The following is a 21,190-nucleotide window of genomic DNA, read 5'->3' on the forward strand; positions in this document are numbered from 1 at the left end:
ATGATTGGTGGATTCAGATAGGTCTCTGGTGTTTTAATGCATATTTCTATTGTCTTCAGATGGTACGTGTGATTGAAGACTACATGGAGGATTTTAACCAAATCAATACGAAGAAGATGAAGCTAGTACTCTTCATGGACGCCATTCAGCACATTTGCCGAATCAGCCGCATCCTGCGTCAGCCAATGGGCAACGCGCTGCTCTTGGGCGTTGGCGGTAGTGGAAGGCAGTCTTTAACCAAGCTAGCAACACACATGTAAGAACATCAGTACAAAACAAATGACAATTCTACTGTATAAGCATGTACATCTGGAGTCTGTCTTTGGAAGTAGGGGGTTTACCTGGGACTGCTTTTATTCATACTGGTTCACAATTGCAAATTAAACCTGCACCACTGGCAAGATGAGATCACATCTCTTGGTGTAATTGAGCTATTATTGCATTTGAATCTTCACATTCCCAAAGCGATTCAAGCGTTTCTCCTTTTCCTGACTCATTTCTCATTGGCGCAACTACCTCATTTTTATGTCTACCAGAATAGCTAGGTACACTCCATGTGAAGTACGATAAGTATTACATCTTAATTTACACAGTAAGTCCCTTCCTAACAAGTTTGCCAGGGATAACAAGCTCAATGAAAAATCATGTTTTTCTGAGATGGGACCAATTGAAACTGCAAACGGTTCTGTCATAGAACAGGTAACTGGTTTATTAGAAATGCCAACCACCCACCCAGTTTCAAAGGATAGGGCGACTTCTTTAAACACTTTAGCCTTAATTGAAGAGGGATTTGGCCCCTGTATCTGCAAGTATTAATGTCTGCAAAATGATATCATCTACCCCTTGATAATCTTACTACTAACTGATCCTGTTGTCACATTTGCAAAAGATGAGGCAGAAGATTTTATCATCCTTCCCCCTGTGGCTTACGCTGAGGCCGATTTTGGTACTCATACTTACAATGCCCCTCCTGTTTACCATAGTGACAAGCTGTGTTACTAGTCACAATTCCATTTGACTTTCTTTGTTGGCACACAGTACCAACTGCATGGCCTCCACCTCTTCCCTGCACACCTCCTTTGCCTCTTCCTAGTACTGCCTCTGCCCACACCTCTGTATTACTAAACACTGCCCTCCCCAGCACGACCATTTGTTGCTGCTGCTGTAATTTCTGAACCTGGAAGGTTATCAAATTACCCTCATTAGCCTCTTTTGTTTGGCCTTGACATGATATAAAACGATTTGCAACCGCATCTAACTCTGAGAGGGGCTTTTCCTGCCACACAACACACACCAGCTTGAGCTGTTGTTGTTCCTTAAGTAACAGCCCTTGCATAGATTTACCAGCTATTGCTTTCTGTGCCACCTCAGCCAGCTTACTTATACCTAAATAATGCGTTAAAGCAACCTTCAATCGATCTAGAAAATCAGCTGGCGATTCATCTTTCTGTTGTTTTAAATTTGAAATGTTTTCCCAATCAGTCTTACATGGACATACTTCAGCAATCTTTGGTACCATAGCATCTCTAATCTGCACCAACTCAGCACCATGCCCTACATCCTCCATAGGCCAACTACTATGTGAATTCAAATGCTGGTGTAGCTCGACAGGCAGAATAACTTTCATGCACTGAGTCATATCATCCCACGAGGAAAGATATATTATATGTATAACAGTGTGCAATTCTTAAGTAAATTTCTCAGGTTCTTCTCTCATTTTTGAAAACTCTTTATACAAATTCCTCAAATACCCAGGAGCCCATGGTGCATATACAATTAACATGCTACCATTTCCATCAGCATTGTCTCCTGGTAACTGTCTCATTGGGGTTTGGAGGTTTGCATTCGCTGCACCATGAATTGCACCTGCACAGGTATGGGAGGGGCTGGTGGAGGACATGCTTCCTGTCTGACCCGACAGTTTTTGTGGCAAGGATAGCACACTTGTTGCAGTATAGGATTGGGCATGCTGGAGTGTTGCTTGCACAGAACGCACTGCTTGTGCTAACGCTGCCTGCGCTGGTGCTGTTTGCGATGCATAGGTCACCCATAAGTCCTCTTCTGTTGCTGTTATTTATGAAAGATTTTCTTTGTGCACCTTTCCCTCCATGGGTTCCTATGGAACCCAATTTTATTGCTAGTTTTGAACCCTGGCCTGACTTTATGGAGGTCACTAAAGCCTTCATGTTTACTTCCCTTTCTTATTGGGAAACTGATTTGTCCCTAAGACTAGTAGTACTGACAGTACTCTCTTTATGAATTCTTGTATTTTTACAATTGTCCACATCACCTTACAGTCAAGTGCAGTTAGGATTACATCCTTGTAACTTTTTTATATAATGGTTTTTTGTGCTTAAGACAAGCTGGTGGCAGCTGTGTAATTTCTATGGTGGTTTTATTTTTCTCATGCACTTTTGCATTTACTGTGAATGGCTACTAAAGGTGGCTAGCATCCTAAAATGGCCGTGCCACAACATATTTATCTTGTTCTTTATCCATATTGTTCTCTGGCCTTCTTCCTGCCTTCTAAGGTCAGAAAAGGCCTTATATGGAAATCCCCTTTCCCGGGAAAGCTGGGATTTTGTGTCAGCCAGGGGAGGGGGCTGGGACTGTTTTGTCCCAGTCCACATCCACGGTCTGCCACAAATCTACTGCTGGACGGATCTGATGACCTGTGGTTGTCCAGGATTGGACAAACCCTGGCTGCCTGAATGGTGCAATACTTACCATTGGTGGGCTTGTGCTTTACTCCCAGCCTGCATCTTGAATAAAAGGTAGGCTCCTACAACTGATCATCAGATCACCGTTGGAACCAAGACTTCTACGAAGAAGAGCAGCCCACTGACAACCCAAATTGACACCTGCAGCTGACCAGCGTCAACTCCAGAGATGTCCCCCTGAAGCCTTACTCCTCTGTCTTGACTTCTTTGTTGGTTCTTTGACCTGTGACCAGTGGAAACAACCAGTCTCGACCCCTGCTCAAGGATCCATACCTGCTGAGCCTTCAGAAGTGTCCTTGGATCAAATGGTGGACTGACCTGGTCTACCTCGCTGCAGCCGTCGTCGTTCTAAGCAGAGCCTTGGAACTTTGCAGATCTCCAGCTTGTTGCCCGCACCTGCTTTTTCAGCTGTCTCACTCCCATGGAAGCTGTGTTGGGGTTACTCTTGTGTTCACCGCTGTATGCTCGCTCGCCTGTTGTTGCTCGACTGTGGCTTTTTTCATTGCATCTTCTTTTCTTCCTGTCTCTTAAGTGTCCTCAGGCTGTCACTCCTGAGTCTTCCTTTGTCTTCGTATCGATCTTCAACCTGTTTTGTCACCATTTTTTCGAATACCAATATTTCTGGTGGACATGTATGTTGTGAAGGGTAAAACCGGGATTTGTTCTTTAAACTGGTTAAATTAGGCATCTCTTCCTCATCTTGTTTGTATTCAGTGTCTGGTTTCTGCATAAGTAAATATACCTCAAAGAAATATTTAAGTCTGATGTTTCTAAAGAAACGTTGAAGCTCCATTTCACAATGAAAAGGGTTCGCTTTAGTTACTGGAACAAATGACAGTCCCTGCAATAGAACTTTGTGTTCAATGTCTGACAATGGGTATTTAGACAGGTTAAAAATGGGAATGTTGTCCACTTTCATTGGTTCAAGTACCACTGGTGTGGGCGCATGCCTGGCCCGAACTGTTGTCGCTGGTATCTCGGGCGGCCTCCCTGCCCCCCTCTGGGAAAGAATTGTTGTTGTGGGCACTGTCCTCTTTTATTCCCCTGTGGTGTTGCTGATTGGTCTGGATCACTAGAGGAGCCTGATGAGCCTGAAGAATTTGAGATATGGGTAAGTGCGTTCCTCCTTGTAATTGCTAAGGTCTTTTTGTAATTTACTAATTTTCCGGTCCAGATTGAGATCACAGAACTTTTTGAGTTCAACTTCAATTTTTTCTAGTTGTTCTTTTGCGTCTTTGATTGTTGTACTTGTCGCAAATTCCTTTTCAAGGGTTTCAATCTGTTCACTCAATTGGAATGTATGGCGGTACTGTGTATGTACCTTGACCAAAGACCAGAACCTCATACACCACCTACAGGGTTCATCCTCGAATGTATACATATAGCCATGTGTGAAAACTTTTTTCTGTTTAAAAAACAGATGTATAAACAGCTGAAGGGCGTGAGTATGGGTGCTACTTTTGCACCCGACGTAGCAAACCTATACATGGCCAACTTTGAGGAGCTGTACATCACTGGAAACAACAGTTTATTGAAATAGCAAACATTTACAGCGAGTCTTATATTGTGGAAACGATATATAACTGACGTGTTTCTAGTATAGAGGGGCAACATCACCTCACTGTTGCACTTTGTAGACTGGGTTAACACGTATGACTCCAACATTAAGTTTACGATGGAACACAGTGATACCAAAATCAGTTTCTTAGATCTACTGATTCTTAAATCAGGGGACAAGATAGAAAAAAGCTTGTTTAGGAAAACCACAGATACAAATTCTCTGTTGCATTTCCAAAGTTTGCATCCAGAGAGTCTTAAACAGAACCTGCCATACGGGCAATTCCTTCGAATTCGAAGAAATTGCACCGAGAAAGAAACATATCCTGGAGCATGCGAAAATCCTAAGGGAAAGACTTGCAGACCGGGGCTACCCGAAATGGCTGGTAAAGCAGAACATGAAACTGGGCATTAAATACCATAGGGATGTGTGCCTGTCAAAGAAAGAAAAAACAAAGAAAGACCAAGTCCTTTGTGTTTCCATTTTTTCACCAAATAGTAACGCCTTGAGAAAGAGCATTACACGAAATTGCCATCTAATAAAACATCCTGGCAGCCTTGATAAAAGCCACTTTTTGCTTTTAAAAGGAACTGTAACCTCAGACAAAAGTTGGTACACACTTATTTGGAGACATGGAATGACGAATCTACAGTGCTGAATCAATGGGGGCTTCCCCCAGTGATAGGTCACTATAAGTGTGGGCATTGTGCAGCATGTCCTTACACTGAAACATGGCATACCTTCGAATACGGGAGAATTAAGTGCCCTCTAAGGGGCCATACCAACTGCCTCACCAAAAATGCAGTGTATGTTATACTGTGCCCATGTGAATTGATCTACGTGGGAAAGACCATGCGCCAAATGCGCATGAGGATTTACGAACACAGGTCCTGTGTAAGAAATCAGGTGAAGGATAAACCACTGGTTAATCATTTTGTAAGAGCCAAACATAATGAAAATGACCTAAGATGGTTTGTATTACAAACTGTGAAAGTTCCAACTCGAGGAGGAGATCTGAGTAGTCTATTGCACAAATTGGAACAGAGATGGATCCATTTGTTTGATTCAGTAAACTCGGGAATTAATGTGGCAGTAAAATGGAACAGGTTATTATGAATGCCCACCGTGTTTTTACACCTGTGTTTTTAAACCTGTGTTTTTATATGGGGCCATGCTTTGACTGGGTCAAAGAAGAGATGGATATGTGCATCACACATTGGAATGAGAGATATGTCAGCTGGAATAAGCGGGAGATCCTCACTACCATAGATTTGGTGACGGACTATCCTAATAGACCATTGGAATTCTTAGTTTGGGGATCTGCCCAACTATGATAAAGTGTGTCACGCTAATCTCCCCCCCACATCATACTTTGTTTGCGCTGCCCCACATTATATTTGTTGATCAGTGATATTATCGTAGAGACCATTTGCCCTGTGAACAAATGCCCAGCGGGCTGAAGATGACACCACACTCTGCCCCCACTCCACACTCTATTTGCTCTCCATTACATTATAATTGTTGATCAGTGATGTTATCGGAGAGCCCATCCCCTCTGTGAGTATTATCCAGTGGGCTGCAGATGGCAGACTCTGCACTCCCCATATGTGAGTATTGATCAAATCGGCCGATACGGACGGGATTAGCCAATATCCCATCAGTCCTATTTCTATGATAGTCCCGGCACCTTATTAATGTAAGACTGTCGTCTTTGTCCGTGGAATCCTACACGGCTGCCAGTAGAGACTGATGCCGGCTCTCCTGTGTACGCGGTGGATTAACCTGCGACGCATTGAGCGAGGAAACGGGCAACTAAGGTAAGGAACATAGCCCCTTTGGGACTAGCACTATGCGGATACGCGTCAGGTGCAGTCTAGCCCCTAGCTACATTAAAAAGCAGCGGATATGCAGCGGAGCCCGCGTCACATGAAAAATGGGTACTTCCTCTAAGATAACTTAGAAGCCTTTTTTATGACGGGCTCTTGGAACACTAATACACGGAACTATCATATTTGGAATAGTTGGGCGTCATTTCTCTGCGCCAGCCACATGTGGAGGGCACAATGCGACAAATTGAGTATAGATCACAATACAGTGCGGTTAAGAGGGGATAGAGACAGTTCTCATTCCCTATCTGGCCACGGGCACTATACCAATGTATGTTCATTAGGTATACAATATATATAACACTCTGATCATTACATTTATAACTAGAGTCTGCCACAAGGAGGTGTTAATGCCAGTTCTTTCTATTACAGACACTGCTAAGAATACACAGTGTTTCCTAACCCAGCGGAATAGTCGAGATTTTTGCTTCAGTATGGGTGGGTGCCTGTTCCTCCGCCTGTACTTAAAGAGTTTTTAAAAACATTACATCATCCTAATCAGGTCATCATGTTGCAGGTCATTGAATGTTTGTCCTGATTTGCTGCAGACGACCGATGTTACCAAAAATTCAACACCTCGAGGAAGTAAGTTGTCTTTCGGAGGGTCACTCGTATGTTGTTTTGTGTATCACTTGGTTACTTGGTCCAAGTGAAAGATGTAGAAAGTTCACTCTGTGCCTATGTTTCTGTAGATCATGTGCAGTGATATCCTACTTTGAAGGTTTCACGCGGTTCGAAGACCACTACGGGGTCCTCTAGAACCAGAGGGACAATTTTGCCCATTACACACAAGATCCCCCTGCAAATAATAGCCGGAGGTGAGTGTGAGAGAACACAACAGATTCATCTATGGTTGTGGTGCATACATTTAATATGCCGCAAAAAAGAAATAGAGGTTGGATGGTAATAAGTGTGTTTGTTTGTTTTATTGCTTTTAGGTGACTGAGAACTATATAACCTGTGAAAACATCCACCACCTACAGTCTGGCACGAACAGAGAGAGTTGACTACTGTTCGGTTTATTATATTTTGTCCTGAAGAAGGTCCTGAGAATTAGGGGCAATAATGGTGCCGATGGAGGACTGAAACATATGTAGACAAAGGCCACCAGTATATAGAGGTTGCTTGAAGAAAGGCATACAATCTAAAGAAAATATAGGGCCGAGATTATTTTTGTAAATAAGTGAAACAAAATTACAGTGTATGTTACACTGGTGATATGTGCTAAATAATTGTGGAAAACATTGGAGCATGAGACAGTATGAATGCGTATAAAAGGTGGTTATGAAAGTTATGGTCCAAAATATTTTTGGCGTATATAGTTTCTATGGTTGTTTTTATGAAAACAACTGTATACTGATGTAAAAAAGAATTAAAAACATTGATTTTTTCTTTAAACTCAAATTTGAAGTGGAGTTTATTTCAGTAGAATCTATCCAACCTCACTGCCCCTGATCTATGATTTGATTACATTTTTATTGTTTAGCTGAAGGGATCTGGGGGCTACACAGGTATCCCTTTGTGAGTTCTATATTGAGTTGAGTACTTACATGAACTTTACTGAACTTGTATCTCACTTTGGGAACTTGCTATAATTTCTAACATCGCCCACTACATTATTTTCTATATAAACTTACCTGACAACGTTATACTTTGACACAAGGCCCCAACCATCTTAGAGTTGGACTTATTAAGATTGAGGGAAGCTGGCCATGGCGGTCGGATCGGCTCTGTGAGAGCTCCCGGCTGGTGCCACGCATCCAACTATAATGCCCCGGTAAAAGTGTGAGTCCGGCAAATATTCACGGCAAACCCGAAAGCTGAAGTGCAGCGGCAGATGGGGTCCGAATTCCAACACTCCAAGACGCCTGGAAGCTGGGGTTTGCTCAGCTCGTGTCGGAGCGGGAAGCAGTGACAGCCCCATTTACAAAATGGCAGACGCCTCCACATCTCGAATCCGCCAGCAGAGGTGCTCAACCAAGCGGACCCTGACCCTCCGGACACTAACGCGGTGGGGAGATCGCTGGCCCACCCCAGGAGGAAACCTCACTGACATCCTTTCGCTGAACAGTGCACCTGCCATCAGCAGAAACTGGCTCGGAGAACTGTCGGCACTGGGTCCCTTCGGCCCGCACCCGGCTATCTGGTGGCCCCGGCAACAAGCGGACCACTCTCAGCAATTGGCCGAGCCGGACCCGGTGCCACAAAACAACACGGAAACCGCTGGCAAGCCGGGGCGCGGTGATCACTGTCCAAAACCACTTACCTGACCAGAGTCCAGTCCTGAGAGGGGTCATGCATTGAGTTTTGCTGCATTCTTCATCCGATAGTCCTTGCACCAGCGGAAGACACCAACCGGAGAAAAGCTCGAACCCGCAACCCCTGCGATTCGAGGATTGTGACTAACAGTGGGAAAAGCAACCTTGGGCCCTCTTCCATTGACCTGCGAAGTCTGGGGAAGAATCTGATTATGGGGAGTAAGTTACAGTTCTTCTTACCTGCCGCTACACTCCCTTTAAAAGTTTTCCTAACTTTTACAAAACTTTTACTATACTTTTGTCTTACTATAGCTGGCTGGCGTAAGCATTCTGAAAGTTGGGGACAGTTCTATTAGTTAGAATCCATTGTCTTCTAACCCTTAGAACTGTTCACTGTACCACAGAAACCCTACCTTCATTTTATCCAGCTTCACAACCTTTGTCAGAACTTTTGTGAACTTTTGGTCATAAGGCCTCAGACAATTTAGGGAAGGACAATTGAAGTTAGGGTTAACTCTCTGTGGAATATTGGTGCATAATCTAATCTGTACTTTCTTTTACAGTGGTTTAATTTGTATTATGCCCTCAACCAGTGACTGTATATATGTAATCTACAACTAGTGTTGTGTGATATACTACCTGTTAGTAGTCATTTTTCATAGTGTTGTTTGACCATAAATAAATAGCTGTATTTGTATACATACTGTCTAAGTATAATCTGTGATTCCCATTGTGTGTACTCATTGTGGATTTACAAACTCACCACCTCTTGAGTCTTAGTCTAGACCCTTGTCACTGCTACCTTGAACTGGTTTGGCTACAGCTCCCCAGAGTTGTCCCTGTCACAATATAGATTTGCCTTCTACACATCTGTCCACCAGGCCAGAGTATAGAAAATCAGTCCTAACATCAATGAAGAAAGGAAGATGCTTCCAGTGCAGCATATCTCAGGGCACAGGGGGGCAGGTGTACAAGGCTCCTACAATGACAGTCACCTCAGTGGGGAAAAACAGGGACCGATGATGCTTGCAGCGTGGCCCAATCTCATAAATCGCGACCCAGAGGAGCTAGGGCGAGTTATGGTGGGAGAGGGCCCGGGACCATAAATTAATGATTCCCAAAGTCTTGGACGGCGGCGCTCCTATATGATACCCTGGGTTTGAGCTGGTCAGTGCTGGATGGCCTAGGAACACTTCTGAAGAGGCTCTTTTCGAGGGTAAGCACAAGGTGCCGAGAGTAATTGGTTCTACTACTCCAAAGGGTTGAAGCGCCCTTGCAGGCCTTTTGTGATCAATGCAAAAGCTGGGGTCCGACGGGACAGCAGCGGGCCATGGTGCCAAACCTTCCAGCACGTCTCTGGCAATTCCAACGGTATGCTCTTTCATTTCAGGATACTTGGCTCCTTCTGTAGTTCGGTGTGAACTTCAGTTGATCGAGCATAGCCCCTTCTCTTATCCAAGATTTGTTTCACGCTCAAATCTGGGATAGCCAATGCAAGATCTGCTCTCTTGCATTCACGCCAGGCGTGGGCCAATCGTGGCCCACGGTGGTGCAGTCATTAAGGCATAACAGACCTACTGGCACCAGTAGTGTGGATTGGGACCAGACAGTCCCAACTCTCTTTCTGGGCACTAGCACACGTGACATGCAGGAAACCGCGAAAGATGCAGTTTCCGTAGGAGGCTGCATGTCCAAATAAGGAATACATGGGTCACTCGATCTGGGGGAAGGCAAAGGGACAAAATGGCCAAAGGACAGAACAAAAGACTTCGTGGCACAGCCATTTTCAGCACTGGCCACAGTCTTGTGCCAAACGGGGTAAACATGCTTTGTTTCATTGAAAAGAAGTAAAAATACTTTAAAAGTAAACTGCTGCCACCAGCTCGTCCTAGGCACACTTCTACAATCACCAAAAAATATTTAGAAGGTGGCAAGGGCCATAGAAAAAGGACCCCTATGCCCGGTACTGTAAGGTACTTCAAAAGTTAACAAGAAATGGTAACATAGTCAAACACTAAGGGAAACATAGTTTCCCAGTACTGACAGCCTGAAGGACGTGTCAGTTTCCCCATAACAGATGAGCAAAACCCCAGAGGAGTGCCGCTAAAGGCTGTGCTCCACTGGAAAAAGTCAGGCTAGGTAAGCCAAACAAAATCAAAAAGTTTGGAGGGTCTATAAATGGAGGGGAAAATTGCACCTAAGGGAAGTCTTAACTAACAACGTTCTCTTCCTCTGATCGCTGTGTCGCATGTGTGCAGGACGTCGCTGCATCCCTGGCTGAGACGCCCTTTCACTGTCTTGAGGGACTCGAAAGAAAGAGGCAAGCCGGGTCAGTCTCAGGGCTCGGTTAAGGTGGAAGTTAGGAATTGGAACCCCTTCTCCATTAGGCCTCCTCCTGACCAGGCAAAAAGCTGGCCTTGTCGCACATTTTCCACCCTTTCCTCAAAGTTCTTCTCCTCTTTTCCCACAATGGTGCCACGAGAGCCGGCGCACATGCTTCCAGAACGTGCTAGGGAATAACTTATGCCCCTCACCAATTGCACCACAATAGCTGATGCTTGTGCTTCCTTGCATGCAAGATTGACGCACTGGCCGTTCAAGCTAATGTCCCACTGCTACTGCCTGGCTTCTTTCACTAGCGACTCCCGCCCTTCACCTTACAGCACAAACTCCACTGCTACAAAGTTTTACAAAGGTTACTCGCAGTTTCATCTCCAGTAAATTACTTGATTTCACTTCAAGAAGATCCCTGCATGAACTGTCAATAGTTAACAGCCAAAATCTTGCAAATATGGTGACTCCAGTTGACCCTGGAAGGATTTAAACCGGGCCCAAGGAGAGCGCCCTCAAAACATGTCTCTGTTTGGGTTTAACACAACCGAATAAGAGTTCTAACCACCAAGGGTGCTGTCATCCCTATACCTTTTTCTTTTTTCTATGTAAAAAATATGTCAATCCGTTTTACCATCTTGGCATAATATTTTCAGTTAGTCCAAGTTTTTGTCTGAATTTCTGTATGTTCGTGCAGATCCATAACACATGATAAAATGTTCCACTGGGTGCATGGCAGTGTAACCATTCAGGGATTGGGCTTTTCCCCATGGCATGTGGACTGGATCTAGTAATAGACCCTATTGGGAAATTTACGCTATATCAGACGGAGTCTCTGGCCAAATAGTTGGAGCCAACAATGACTTCACCCTAACCTCAGGTGAGAGTTCCCCAACATCACCCATCAATTTGAATTTGATTCTGGACAGGGGCAGGAGCATAATGATGACCACTGCTTTGTGCATATGGCCTTCCTAAACTCTCAGTTCGGGCATTACTTTCGGCTCTGTAGGGGAGTGATCTGCTAGTGCAGGGATTGGTGGAGTCTGCTTTGCTTATCCATGAGGATGGGGTAGATGTTTGTTTTGAGTGGAGCTGGGAATATGCTACTGCTCTAGTAGACCTGCAAATGACCAGGTAACAGTCATTGATTACATTGCCTAACAGACCAATCCACTTTTCCTCCCAGTCCTGAAACCCTCTAGGTTTAGCCAGTGTTTACATCCCTCTACTACACCATAGTGGGATTGCCAGTGTCATCTTACCTTTCCAGCCCGTTGCTAATGTCACCTCCCTCTGTCAGGACACCAGCCTGTGACTCCGGGGGAAGGGGGAGTGTGTATCCCTGCCATATTGCACCAAATATGTTCTCTCTGTACTTATAGATGGGTCTGGGGCATCTCTGTATAAATGGATGCTCACTACCATTACCTGGGAGGCCCACTCATCACATTGGGAACACCCATGCTGCCTTCCCATAAATGGCCTATAAAGAATTTGAAATGCTATCCTAGGTGTTCCCTATCTTCAGAGCATTGCCCTTACATGGTCTTCTGTTGTGGTGAAGTTAGCTGTATCTCCCAAAGAGGGCAAGGTTTGTTCTGTGTCACATAGTTAAATTAAGGGAAGGTCTTCTGTTGTGGTGAAGTTAGCTGTATCTCCCAAAGAGGGCAAGGTTTGTTCTGTGTCACATAGTTAAATTAAGGGAAGGATACCATCTTATATAAAGTAACCCCACCTGCGAGAAGGATAGGGAGAGGTAGAGTTGCACATTAGATCAGAAACATGTCAGAAGTTGTTTAAGTTGAGTCCCCTAAAACCATCTGACATGTCTGCATATTTGATCCTGAGGTATCAAACGGGTATCAGAACATGTGAGATTTGACGTTGAGGGCGCAGTCAATTGGTATTGCCTCTAATTCCCTCCATGAAGGGAGAAACACTGACTTGGAGCAGATAATTGTTAGACCAGAATGTCTTCCATGCTCCTTAAAGTCTTACATCACCCTCTGGCCCAGTGGCGTAACAGAAAATGTGTGCAAGCCCCACTGTAAATCTAGCATTTTAATTGTAAATCGCCGATGTTGTGGCCACAATCTATACCACTGTAAATCATCTTCATGATGCTGAGGCCACAATCTATGCCAGCATGGTCACTGCAACCTCTGGATATGATCAGTGACACTGCAGTGCTGTATTTATTAAATATTATAAAAAGCAAACAACTGTCTTATATTGCGGCTTATCTGCCTCCCACATATACAAGTGGCAGTTAAAACCATGAGCAATGGTTTTTTCAAGGAGAATACACAAAATGTAAATCGCACATTCAATTTATAGTGGCATTCAATTTGTAAAGAGTGTGTATTACAGCATAAAAGATTCTCAGGATCACACACTTAAGTGGTAAATGAGAGATTTGGCAGAGTCAGCAATTTTGGGACTTAGCCTTAGCCTCAATATGTCCTTGTTCTTGTGGCAACGTGCAATTATTTCTGAATGCTTGACTCACTAGAACTAAAATATGACTCTGTTTTGTTGACCTGGCTTTCAAAGTACACAAATCACATGATAAACCAACTGATTTGGGACTGGTGCAGCATCCTGGAAAATGTAGTCAAAGTAAGAACGTGTAAAAGGAGCCCTTATACTGCATTCAGGGAAAACTAGGTAAAGAGAAGTGTAAAAGTATTAAACCATCCACAAGATCTTGTGTGAAAGACAAAAGCCTAATGTTATATTCCGGGAAACATGATGAAAGTACCAATGCGCCAAAAGACACTTAGAGAAAAGTAGTGTTTTAGCTGCTGATAGCCCAACATTAGCACAGATTTGTACCATACAGAGTGTTGAGAAGATATGTTTAATTAAAGCATGCGAAATTTGGCAACTCATATCACACTGTGCCTCATTTCAGAGGCCTAAATGGAGAGGCCCTAAAAGTTAAATAATGTTCACAGTGCACGTTATTAGAGAACACTCAATCAGGGATAGACTGTCGTGCGGGTCCAAATATAATCATCAGTGAGTATTCATATCAGGGCTCAAAATGTGGACTCGCCAGAAAGAAATGGTGTGTTGTATATACATTGTATGTACGTTTATAATTGAGGGGACGCGTAATTGTTGTTATGCCTGGCTAGTATCTTTCAACCTGGAATATTTACCCTTGTTCATATATTTCACATCACAAAGGTATTGATATCTTGGCTTAATCATGGCAACTGCTTGTAATTTAATTTCTCGTGTTGCCCTTGAGTACCACACGTTGATGATGTCATACTTTTGTGATGTCACTTCCACTGATATCAATAGATATGCAAACCAGGGGTTTACCACATGCTTTTGTCGCACAGGGCTTTCAATCAGTTACCGGTATTTGAAAGGAAAGCAGAAGGCTGTGTTACTATTTGTACAAACATGCTTTGAAGGCTCAAGTGCAGCCGTCTCTGCATGCAAGGAGACAATGAGACCCTTACATCCGTCTCAGTGTGTGGTGAAAGGATGATATGCTGCAGGCAGGGTGAATGAACCCTAACAGGAAAAATCAATGGCACATCAGAACTAGCATGTTTCCAGTTGCCTCTGAAAAGGGTTGCTTTTTTCTCTCCCTAGATTTTCATTTTCTTTTTAGTTTGGGCAATTAGGTGGTGCATTAGAGGACAGATGTGGAGAAATGGCATATGAGGAGGGATACAAAGTTTTTGGTGTTTGGTTATTTACCCACCCATTGACTGCCCATTGCCATGATAATCCCTATGGCCATTCCCATCTAGTTACTGCCCTCCCTGCCCAGAACACCACCTCATGGGAAATCGTTGAGCTTAATTTATCAAGCCTTACCATCAAACTTTGCACTTGAGTGGATGCCAGTGTTTTTTCAAAGCAGTCGCCTGAGAGTTAATCACTTAATTTGAGATCTAAATGCGCTGCTGATGTAATACAAATGTCTTAACCAGGTCTCCCTTCAGCCACTCGATTTATAAGCACCATGTGTGCCCTTCACTGAAGTCCTGTTAAAACAAGCATTGGCAAAGCCAACATGTTTGGCTTGAGTGTAAATACTAGGCATTTGCTAGGCACTGTTATTAGATGCACAGGTATGCACACCATTTAGCACCTGCCACCATCAATGGCCAACAAATACCACTACGGCAGTGCCTGGCAAGTGCCTTTCTTATGCCTATACAGAAGCCCAAACTGTTTGCATTGCCAATGCTTGTATTAAGTGGTCATGTCTTCCAGATTTCAGCTATATGTGACTACAGAAGTGCATTACAAATGTCCACATTTACATTCTCCTAATTGATGGACTTGTTTAGGGTCTGAACTTTAACAGTATCTCTTGCAGCGCAAATGATGTCTTCTGCCATAGAATGACCACCTTCTGTGAAAAACATGTTTTTTCTCATGTTTGTATGCTCTTCCTTTCGGTGAGATTCTCTTAACGAAGTTGTGCAGCTGTATAGCAGGTTTTCGCCTATTCCGAGCAGTGAATTCATTTTTAACAGGTTTGCCATTTAGACATTTTCTGAGGCAAGCAGAGGTATTTTTGGCAGCCATGTTAAGCAAAGTGGTTTTTTTTGCTTTTAAGGTGCAAATCTGTACATTGCGTTCGTGAGTACTAATGGGAGCCCACACAGCCTCAGTGTCAAAGGGGCTGTGTGCAGTACTTTCATAATGAGGCAGAGCATGGAAGTTTCATTTCAAAAATGCACATTTTGAGTCTAATCAGTGATGTGCTGCGGTGGAACTGTTTCTTTTTGGTGTGATGCATTACTAAACGTTTCCAGCATCTTCTCCAAAAAATGTTTACAATAGTAAAACGTCTATTAAAAATATTTAAATGGCACATCACAGACCTGTCTCTTGAAATGATTATTAACTAAGCACAATTTCTAAAAGAGCTGACGAACTGAAAATAAAACCAAAGCATTGAAATCCCGTCTGTAGCAAGCGTCCTCAGACCCACTCCAAGGGTATCCAGTCATTTTTTTCAAAGCCCAAAGTTTCGAATGTAAATCCTGAGAATACATCTTTTCGAAAAGCCATTCTTTCGAAAAAGACATTCTTCCGAAATAAATTCGAACATGGTATCTAAATGAAGGTAAGTATTAGTGCAGGGATGGGGCCAGTGTTAGGGTTAGGGTTAGGGTTGGGGCTTAGGTTAGTTTAAGGGTTACATTGGGGGGTTAAATTAGGGTTAGGGTAGGGTTAGGGTTTGGGGTTAGGGTTAGTTTAACTGTTAAAATAGGGTTGGGGTTAGTTTAGAGGTTACATTTGGGTTAGGGGTTAGGGTTGGGGTTAGGGTTGGGGCTAGGGTTAGTTTAAGGGTTACATTGGGGTTAGGGTTGGAGCCAGGGCTAGGTTTTATGGTTAGGGTTGGGGCTTGGGTTGGGGGTGGAGGGGTGTCGTGCGGGTTGGGGGGAATCCCCCCACCCCACCCAATATACACAAAAACTTTAAAACGTAACAAGGGGCTGGCCAGTGCTGAAATTCCAGCGCTGGACAGCTCCATGTAACGTTTTAAAGTTTAAAAAAAAGCATTGAAATGCTACTTTTAACATGTAAAAGTGCATTTCTATTGAAACCAGTCCATGTCTATTGTCGACGGATTGGTTTCGATAGAAATGCACTTTTGCATGTTAAATATAGCTTGTCAAAGCTTTTGTTTTCGAAACTTTTGTTTCGAGGCTTTAGTGATTCGAAACTTTTGTTTGGTGCAGATGCTCTGCCAGATCTGAGCGCGAAACGGAGTTCAGGAAGTCGCAAATGCTGACGTAACGCCACTTTCCTGATAGACAATGTCCTTGCAGATTGGCTCAGCAGTAGCTGCCCGCTTGAATCTAAAAGAAATAGTACATTTTTGATTGACTGTGTTTCGCTTTAAACGCACCAAGTACAACCAGCGAACGAAATGTTAAATGAAAATCTATTTATTTTCCCTGCTACTCTCGAACGTCGCTTATTCAGCTTACATATAGCTCTGCTGGTTGTGATCCTCATCGGGGAGCTTCAAGCATTTCTGGGGCTGCGGCGGCCTCTACTATGCATGTGCTCTGGCCATATAGTTGTAGATTGCCTAAGCAAAGTAAGCGATTGTTGGCATACAGAGAAACCTTCTTCCCTACGCCCGCAGGCCATTGGCATTGCATAATGAGTCTGTCCTCCCGTATCCATTGGCTACAGTCTCGATAGCCAAAGCAAAGAGAAGGGGCAAAAGGAGCAACACTGACTCAGTGGTAGTTTCTTCAAGTGCTTCTTTTCATTTTGCCAGGATGGATGGTACAGGAATATCCCTTAGAAAGGTTTAGGATTCTTTCTTCCTGCTCTCCGTATGTGGCATACTGCATACAGCATCTAAAAGTACCTGACACATTCTGCAGCTATTGGGTTGCTCCACCATGAGTGCCCCTCCCTCCTGTGTAGTGAGCTTCCCAACAAGTATACATCCTTTATCCCCCTAGCCAATCATGCCAATAGTGTCCCGGTTTTGTTCCTGTGTTTTTAAATTCTACCTTTTGTGAACCAATTGGCCCTTTTTGCTAGACACGATATTGCCTGCTTTTACTGTGAAGCGTATAATGTGTGTCAGTAGTGCCATTAACTCATTCAAAGCCACGCATTACATAGGTTCTGCCTCTCTCCGTCTGGGTAGCTTCCACCTGTCTGGCATTGGTCTAGGTTCTGCCTCTGTCTCCGTCTGGGTAGCTTCTACCTGTCTGGCATTGGTCTAGGTTCTGCCTGTGTCTCCGTCTGGGTGGCTTCCACCTGTCTGGCATTGGTCTAGGTTCTGCCTCTGTCTCCGTCTGGGTAGCTTCCACCTGTCTGGCATTGGTCTAGGTTCTGCCTCTGTCTCTGTCTGGGTAGCTTCCACCTGTCTGGCATTGGTCTAGGTTCTGCCTGTGTCTCCGTCTGGGTGGCTTCCACCTGTCTGGCATTGGTCTAGGTTCTGCCTCTGTCTCCGTCTGGGTAGCTTCTACCTGTCTGGCATTGGTCTAGGTTCTGCCTGTGTCTCCGTCTGGGTGGCTTCTACCTGTCTGGCATTGGTCTAGGTTCTGCCTGTGTCTCCGTCTGGGTGGCTTCCACCTGTCTGGCATTGGTCTAGGTTCTGCCTCTGTCTCTGTCTGGGTAGCTTCCACCTGTCTGGCATTGGTCTAGGTTCTGCCTCTCTCCGTCTGGGTAGCTTCCACCTGTCTGGCATTGGTCTAGGTTCTGCCTCTGTCTCCGTCTGGGTGGCTTCCACCTGTCTGGCATTGGTCTAGGTTCTGCCTGTGTCTCCGTCTGGGTGGCTTCCACCTGTCTGGCATTGGTCTAGGTTCTGCCTCTGTCTCCGTCTGGGTAGCTTCCACTTGTCTGGCATTGGTCTTGGCGCTGAGGGTGGTACATAGCCTGCCATTTCAGAAAAATATTCTAAGCCTCGCATATTGTTGTCTTGTCGCCAATTAAGTGTTAATTATGGATATGGAGAAATACTCCTTAATTACTCCCTCTTGCTCCAGCCACCTTGCAATTCGCTCTTTTCCTCTACTTGTCTGCCTCCTCCATTCCCCAACAACTCCTTTCTTCTTGAGGTCAACACTCTATTCCTCTCACCTCCTCCCTTCACTCTCTCTTTCTCTGATGGTCCTCCATTCCACAACAACCTTTCTCCTGTATATGTCCAATCAAAAATAGGAATTCACGCCAAAGGGCACCATTTGGCAGGTCAGACCCGGTCCCCTTAGGAAGCTGGGCAATGGTGTTGTGTTGGTGGAGGCAAGGGGAACCTCCCAAAGAAACCTGGCTAAACTCCAGATAGCCCAGAATAATGCCTTAAGGGCCGCAACAGGCATGTCACGCAGGGAACACATCTCAGCGGTCAGGAGGTAGGTACATTGGCTACCTATCAAGGAACAGGTTGTCTTCAAAATACTGGCCTTAACCCACAAATGTCTTCACATTCTCGTACCCATGTATCTAGCACAAAGGATCTACAAACAAACAGCGTCCACACCTTCCAGGTCCGCCTATGCCAACCGCATCATGGTTCCTCACACACGGAGAGTGCGTGCTGGGGGGTCGAGTTTCCCAACAATGGCTGCTACTCTCTGGAACAACCTCCCAGACCAGATCAGATCAATCGAGTCTCATGAGGCCTTCCGCAAGGCCTTAAAAACTAGGCTCTTTGTCTAAAGGGCTTATCCCCATGTGCAATATTTCACATATGCTACTTCACTGAATTTGACACACTATGCAATGTAGAATACTTTACTTTGTAATTTAACCCTGTCAGCAACTGTCTTTAAGCTTTATTCCTGGGCCGCTTAATGTATCCCTCAAGCAAGCCTTCCTAAGTATCCTTCATAGCGCCTCGATGCCTGTGGGCTGCAGTGCGCGCTAATAAATCCAAAATAAAAAATAAGGGGTGTTGGTGGTACTGGTGGAGTACTTTACTTGAAGCTGTCTGCATTTGTTTGGTTAAAGTCAGAAGCTCGCTGTAAATTTGACTTTGGAATACGCACTGTGGGAATTACCTCTGAACCTTTAAGGCAGGCTCCGATAGGTACCTGGCTGTATCACTTGCCGCAGTACAAAGGTGTCTCCACAGCGCGAAGTGTATGCCAAGTGGAGGCAAGTGGTGTGCATCAGTGTCGTGGTCAGGAGCAGCAAGTCTCGAGCCGCGACAACGAGGACTGACGAGCCGTGGATTCCTGGTAACTGAAGTAACTGAAATAGTTCTCTTCGCTCCCTCATTTTTTTTGCTCTTTTTGACTTTCTTTACCTCACGCTCCTCATGCGCTTGAAAAGTGATTCCCGAGGGGGAGCTGATTGAAGGCGGGGACATGGATATAGACTCAGCCATAACCACAGTTATTGCAGGAAAAAATGTCGAAGCCCCTTTTTCGGGAATTATCAGAAAAAAATCCTCAATAATACTAATGTCGATCACGGTATGCACCGCTCTAAATGAACCAGATGGTAACGGGTCTATTGCGATAAGCACTGTGGAAAAGATCATTGTAGACGCCTCCCGCACAGGCGAGGGAAAAGAGGTGCATTGTTTCCCGATGTTCAGCAATAAGAAGGTTTTTGAGAGAGGGCGGATTGAGAGTATTGGGAATGAACTGGCTTATTACTCTGCAATGATCCCCACAAACGCAAATACACTCATTGCATCTTCCGCCTGCTACACTAACGAATGTTTCACTAGCAGGTGCACGCAGTGCATTATGTGGCTCTCCAGTGAACTCAGGCATGCATTGTATACTAAACGATTCTTTTGCAGGTTCTTACGGCATGAGGCGATTGCTGGACGTGGGTGTGGGAAGGGGTTGAATGTGGTTGGTGCCTGCATTGAGTTCGGGGCCATCCTCTCGTGGGACTGATACTTTAGGGAAGGGCAAAACAAAGATGAGCAAATCACCTGAACATTTAGTGGGGAGACTGTCCCCCAGTTGTTGCGGGCATGACCAGTCGACATCAGTCCATGAGGACCTGCCTCTTCAGGTCAACACCAAGAATATAATCAGTGACTGGAGCTTACTGGATCTAGTAACAGAGACAGTAGCGCCAGGACATCAAATAGAGGATGGCTCACAAGCTGCAGGAACACTGGAAAGTGAAGAGGAACACTATTCATTTTTAACCCTACATATGATCAGTGATCCAATGCTACGTTGGCAACTATTGGTTCCCTGACAGTCCTGATTGACTGGGAAATACACTACACATTGAGGGAATTGGACGGCCAGATTTAATTTACTGCACCAGAAATGTCGGCATTAAATATGGTGCTTAGCTCCTTCTCCACATTGTATGTCTCGGGAGGATAGCCTAGGGGCAACGTGCTCGCCTTGGAAGCAAGACGACGCTAGCAACATAGGTTCGATCCCGTCCTTGCTTAGAAACCCCTGGGTATTAAGCACGTTATAAATAACCTATCATGTCATATCATATCATGACAACATTCATTTGGAGTTCAAATCCCACACCTTGCAATTAAGCGACCTAAAAGTAAATTTGGAATTGATGCAAGACTCAGTAAATACATTAATCGTAACAGAGGGTCCGGCGGAAAAGTGAACTCCTGTAAGTAGTCATCAATTAATAGAGGATCTGCGGGAGTCGGTAGTTCCCAAATCGTTGTTGTGAATGATTCCAACAAGACCTCTGTTAAAAAAAGTACAACAAAGGTGGAACAAATTGTAAGCGAGATAGTTTTTGAGTAACATACATTCAAAGGGATTGTGTCCTCCGGCGTATTCCTTATCTTTGATGTTATCCATTCCATTCCAAATTTTTTTCAGTAGAGGGCGCTGCGCGTCGACGTCCCTCGAGTCGGGGTCCCTCGACAGCCTCCGTATCGGCGCCGACGTCATCATGAGTATAAATAGACTCGCGCAGCGTCCGTTGTTCAGTTCTGTTTTTCCATGCTTCGTGGGCCTCGGAAACGTA

At 44.6% G+C, this 21,190-nt stretch overlaps 1 protein-coding gene across 1 annotated transcript in view; it reads left to right on the forward strand.

Annotated features, from left to right (window-relative positions):
* The window catches only part of DNAH1 (dynein axonemal heavy chain 1), a 3,604,831-nt gene that overhangs the window by 2,388,989 nt on the left and 1,194,652 nt on the right, over positions 1 to 21,190 (forward strand). Inside the window, exon 49 of the mRNA XM_069644003.1 lies at positions 60 to 256. Within this exon, the coding sequence (XP_069500104.1) occupies positions 60 to 256 (197 nt within the window). The remainder of the gene's footprint in view (positions 1 to 59; positions 257 to 21,190) is intronic.

The sequence above is a fragment of the Ambystoma mexicanum genome, chromosome 2p (assembly GCF_040938575.1).
Source record: "Ambystoma mexicanum isolate Mex_15411 chromosome 2p, UKY_AmexF1_1, whole genome shotgun sequence".
NCBI lineage: Eukaryota > Metazoa > Chordata > Amphibia > Caudata > Ambystomatidae > Ambystoma > Ambystoma mexicanum.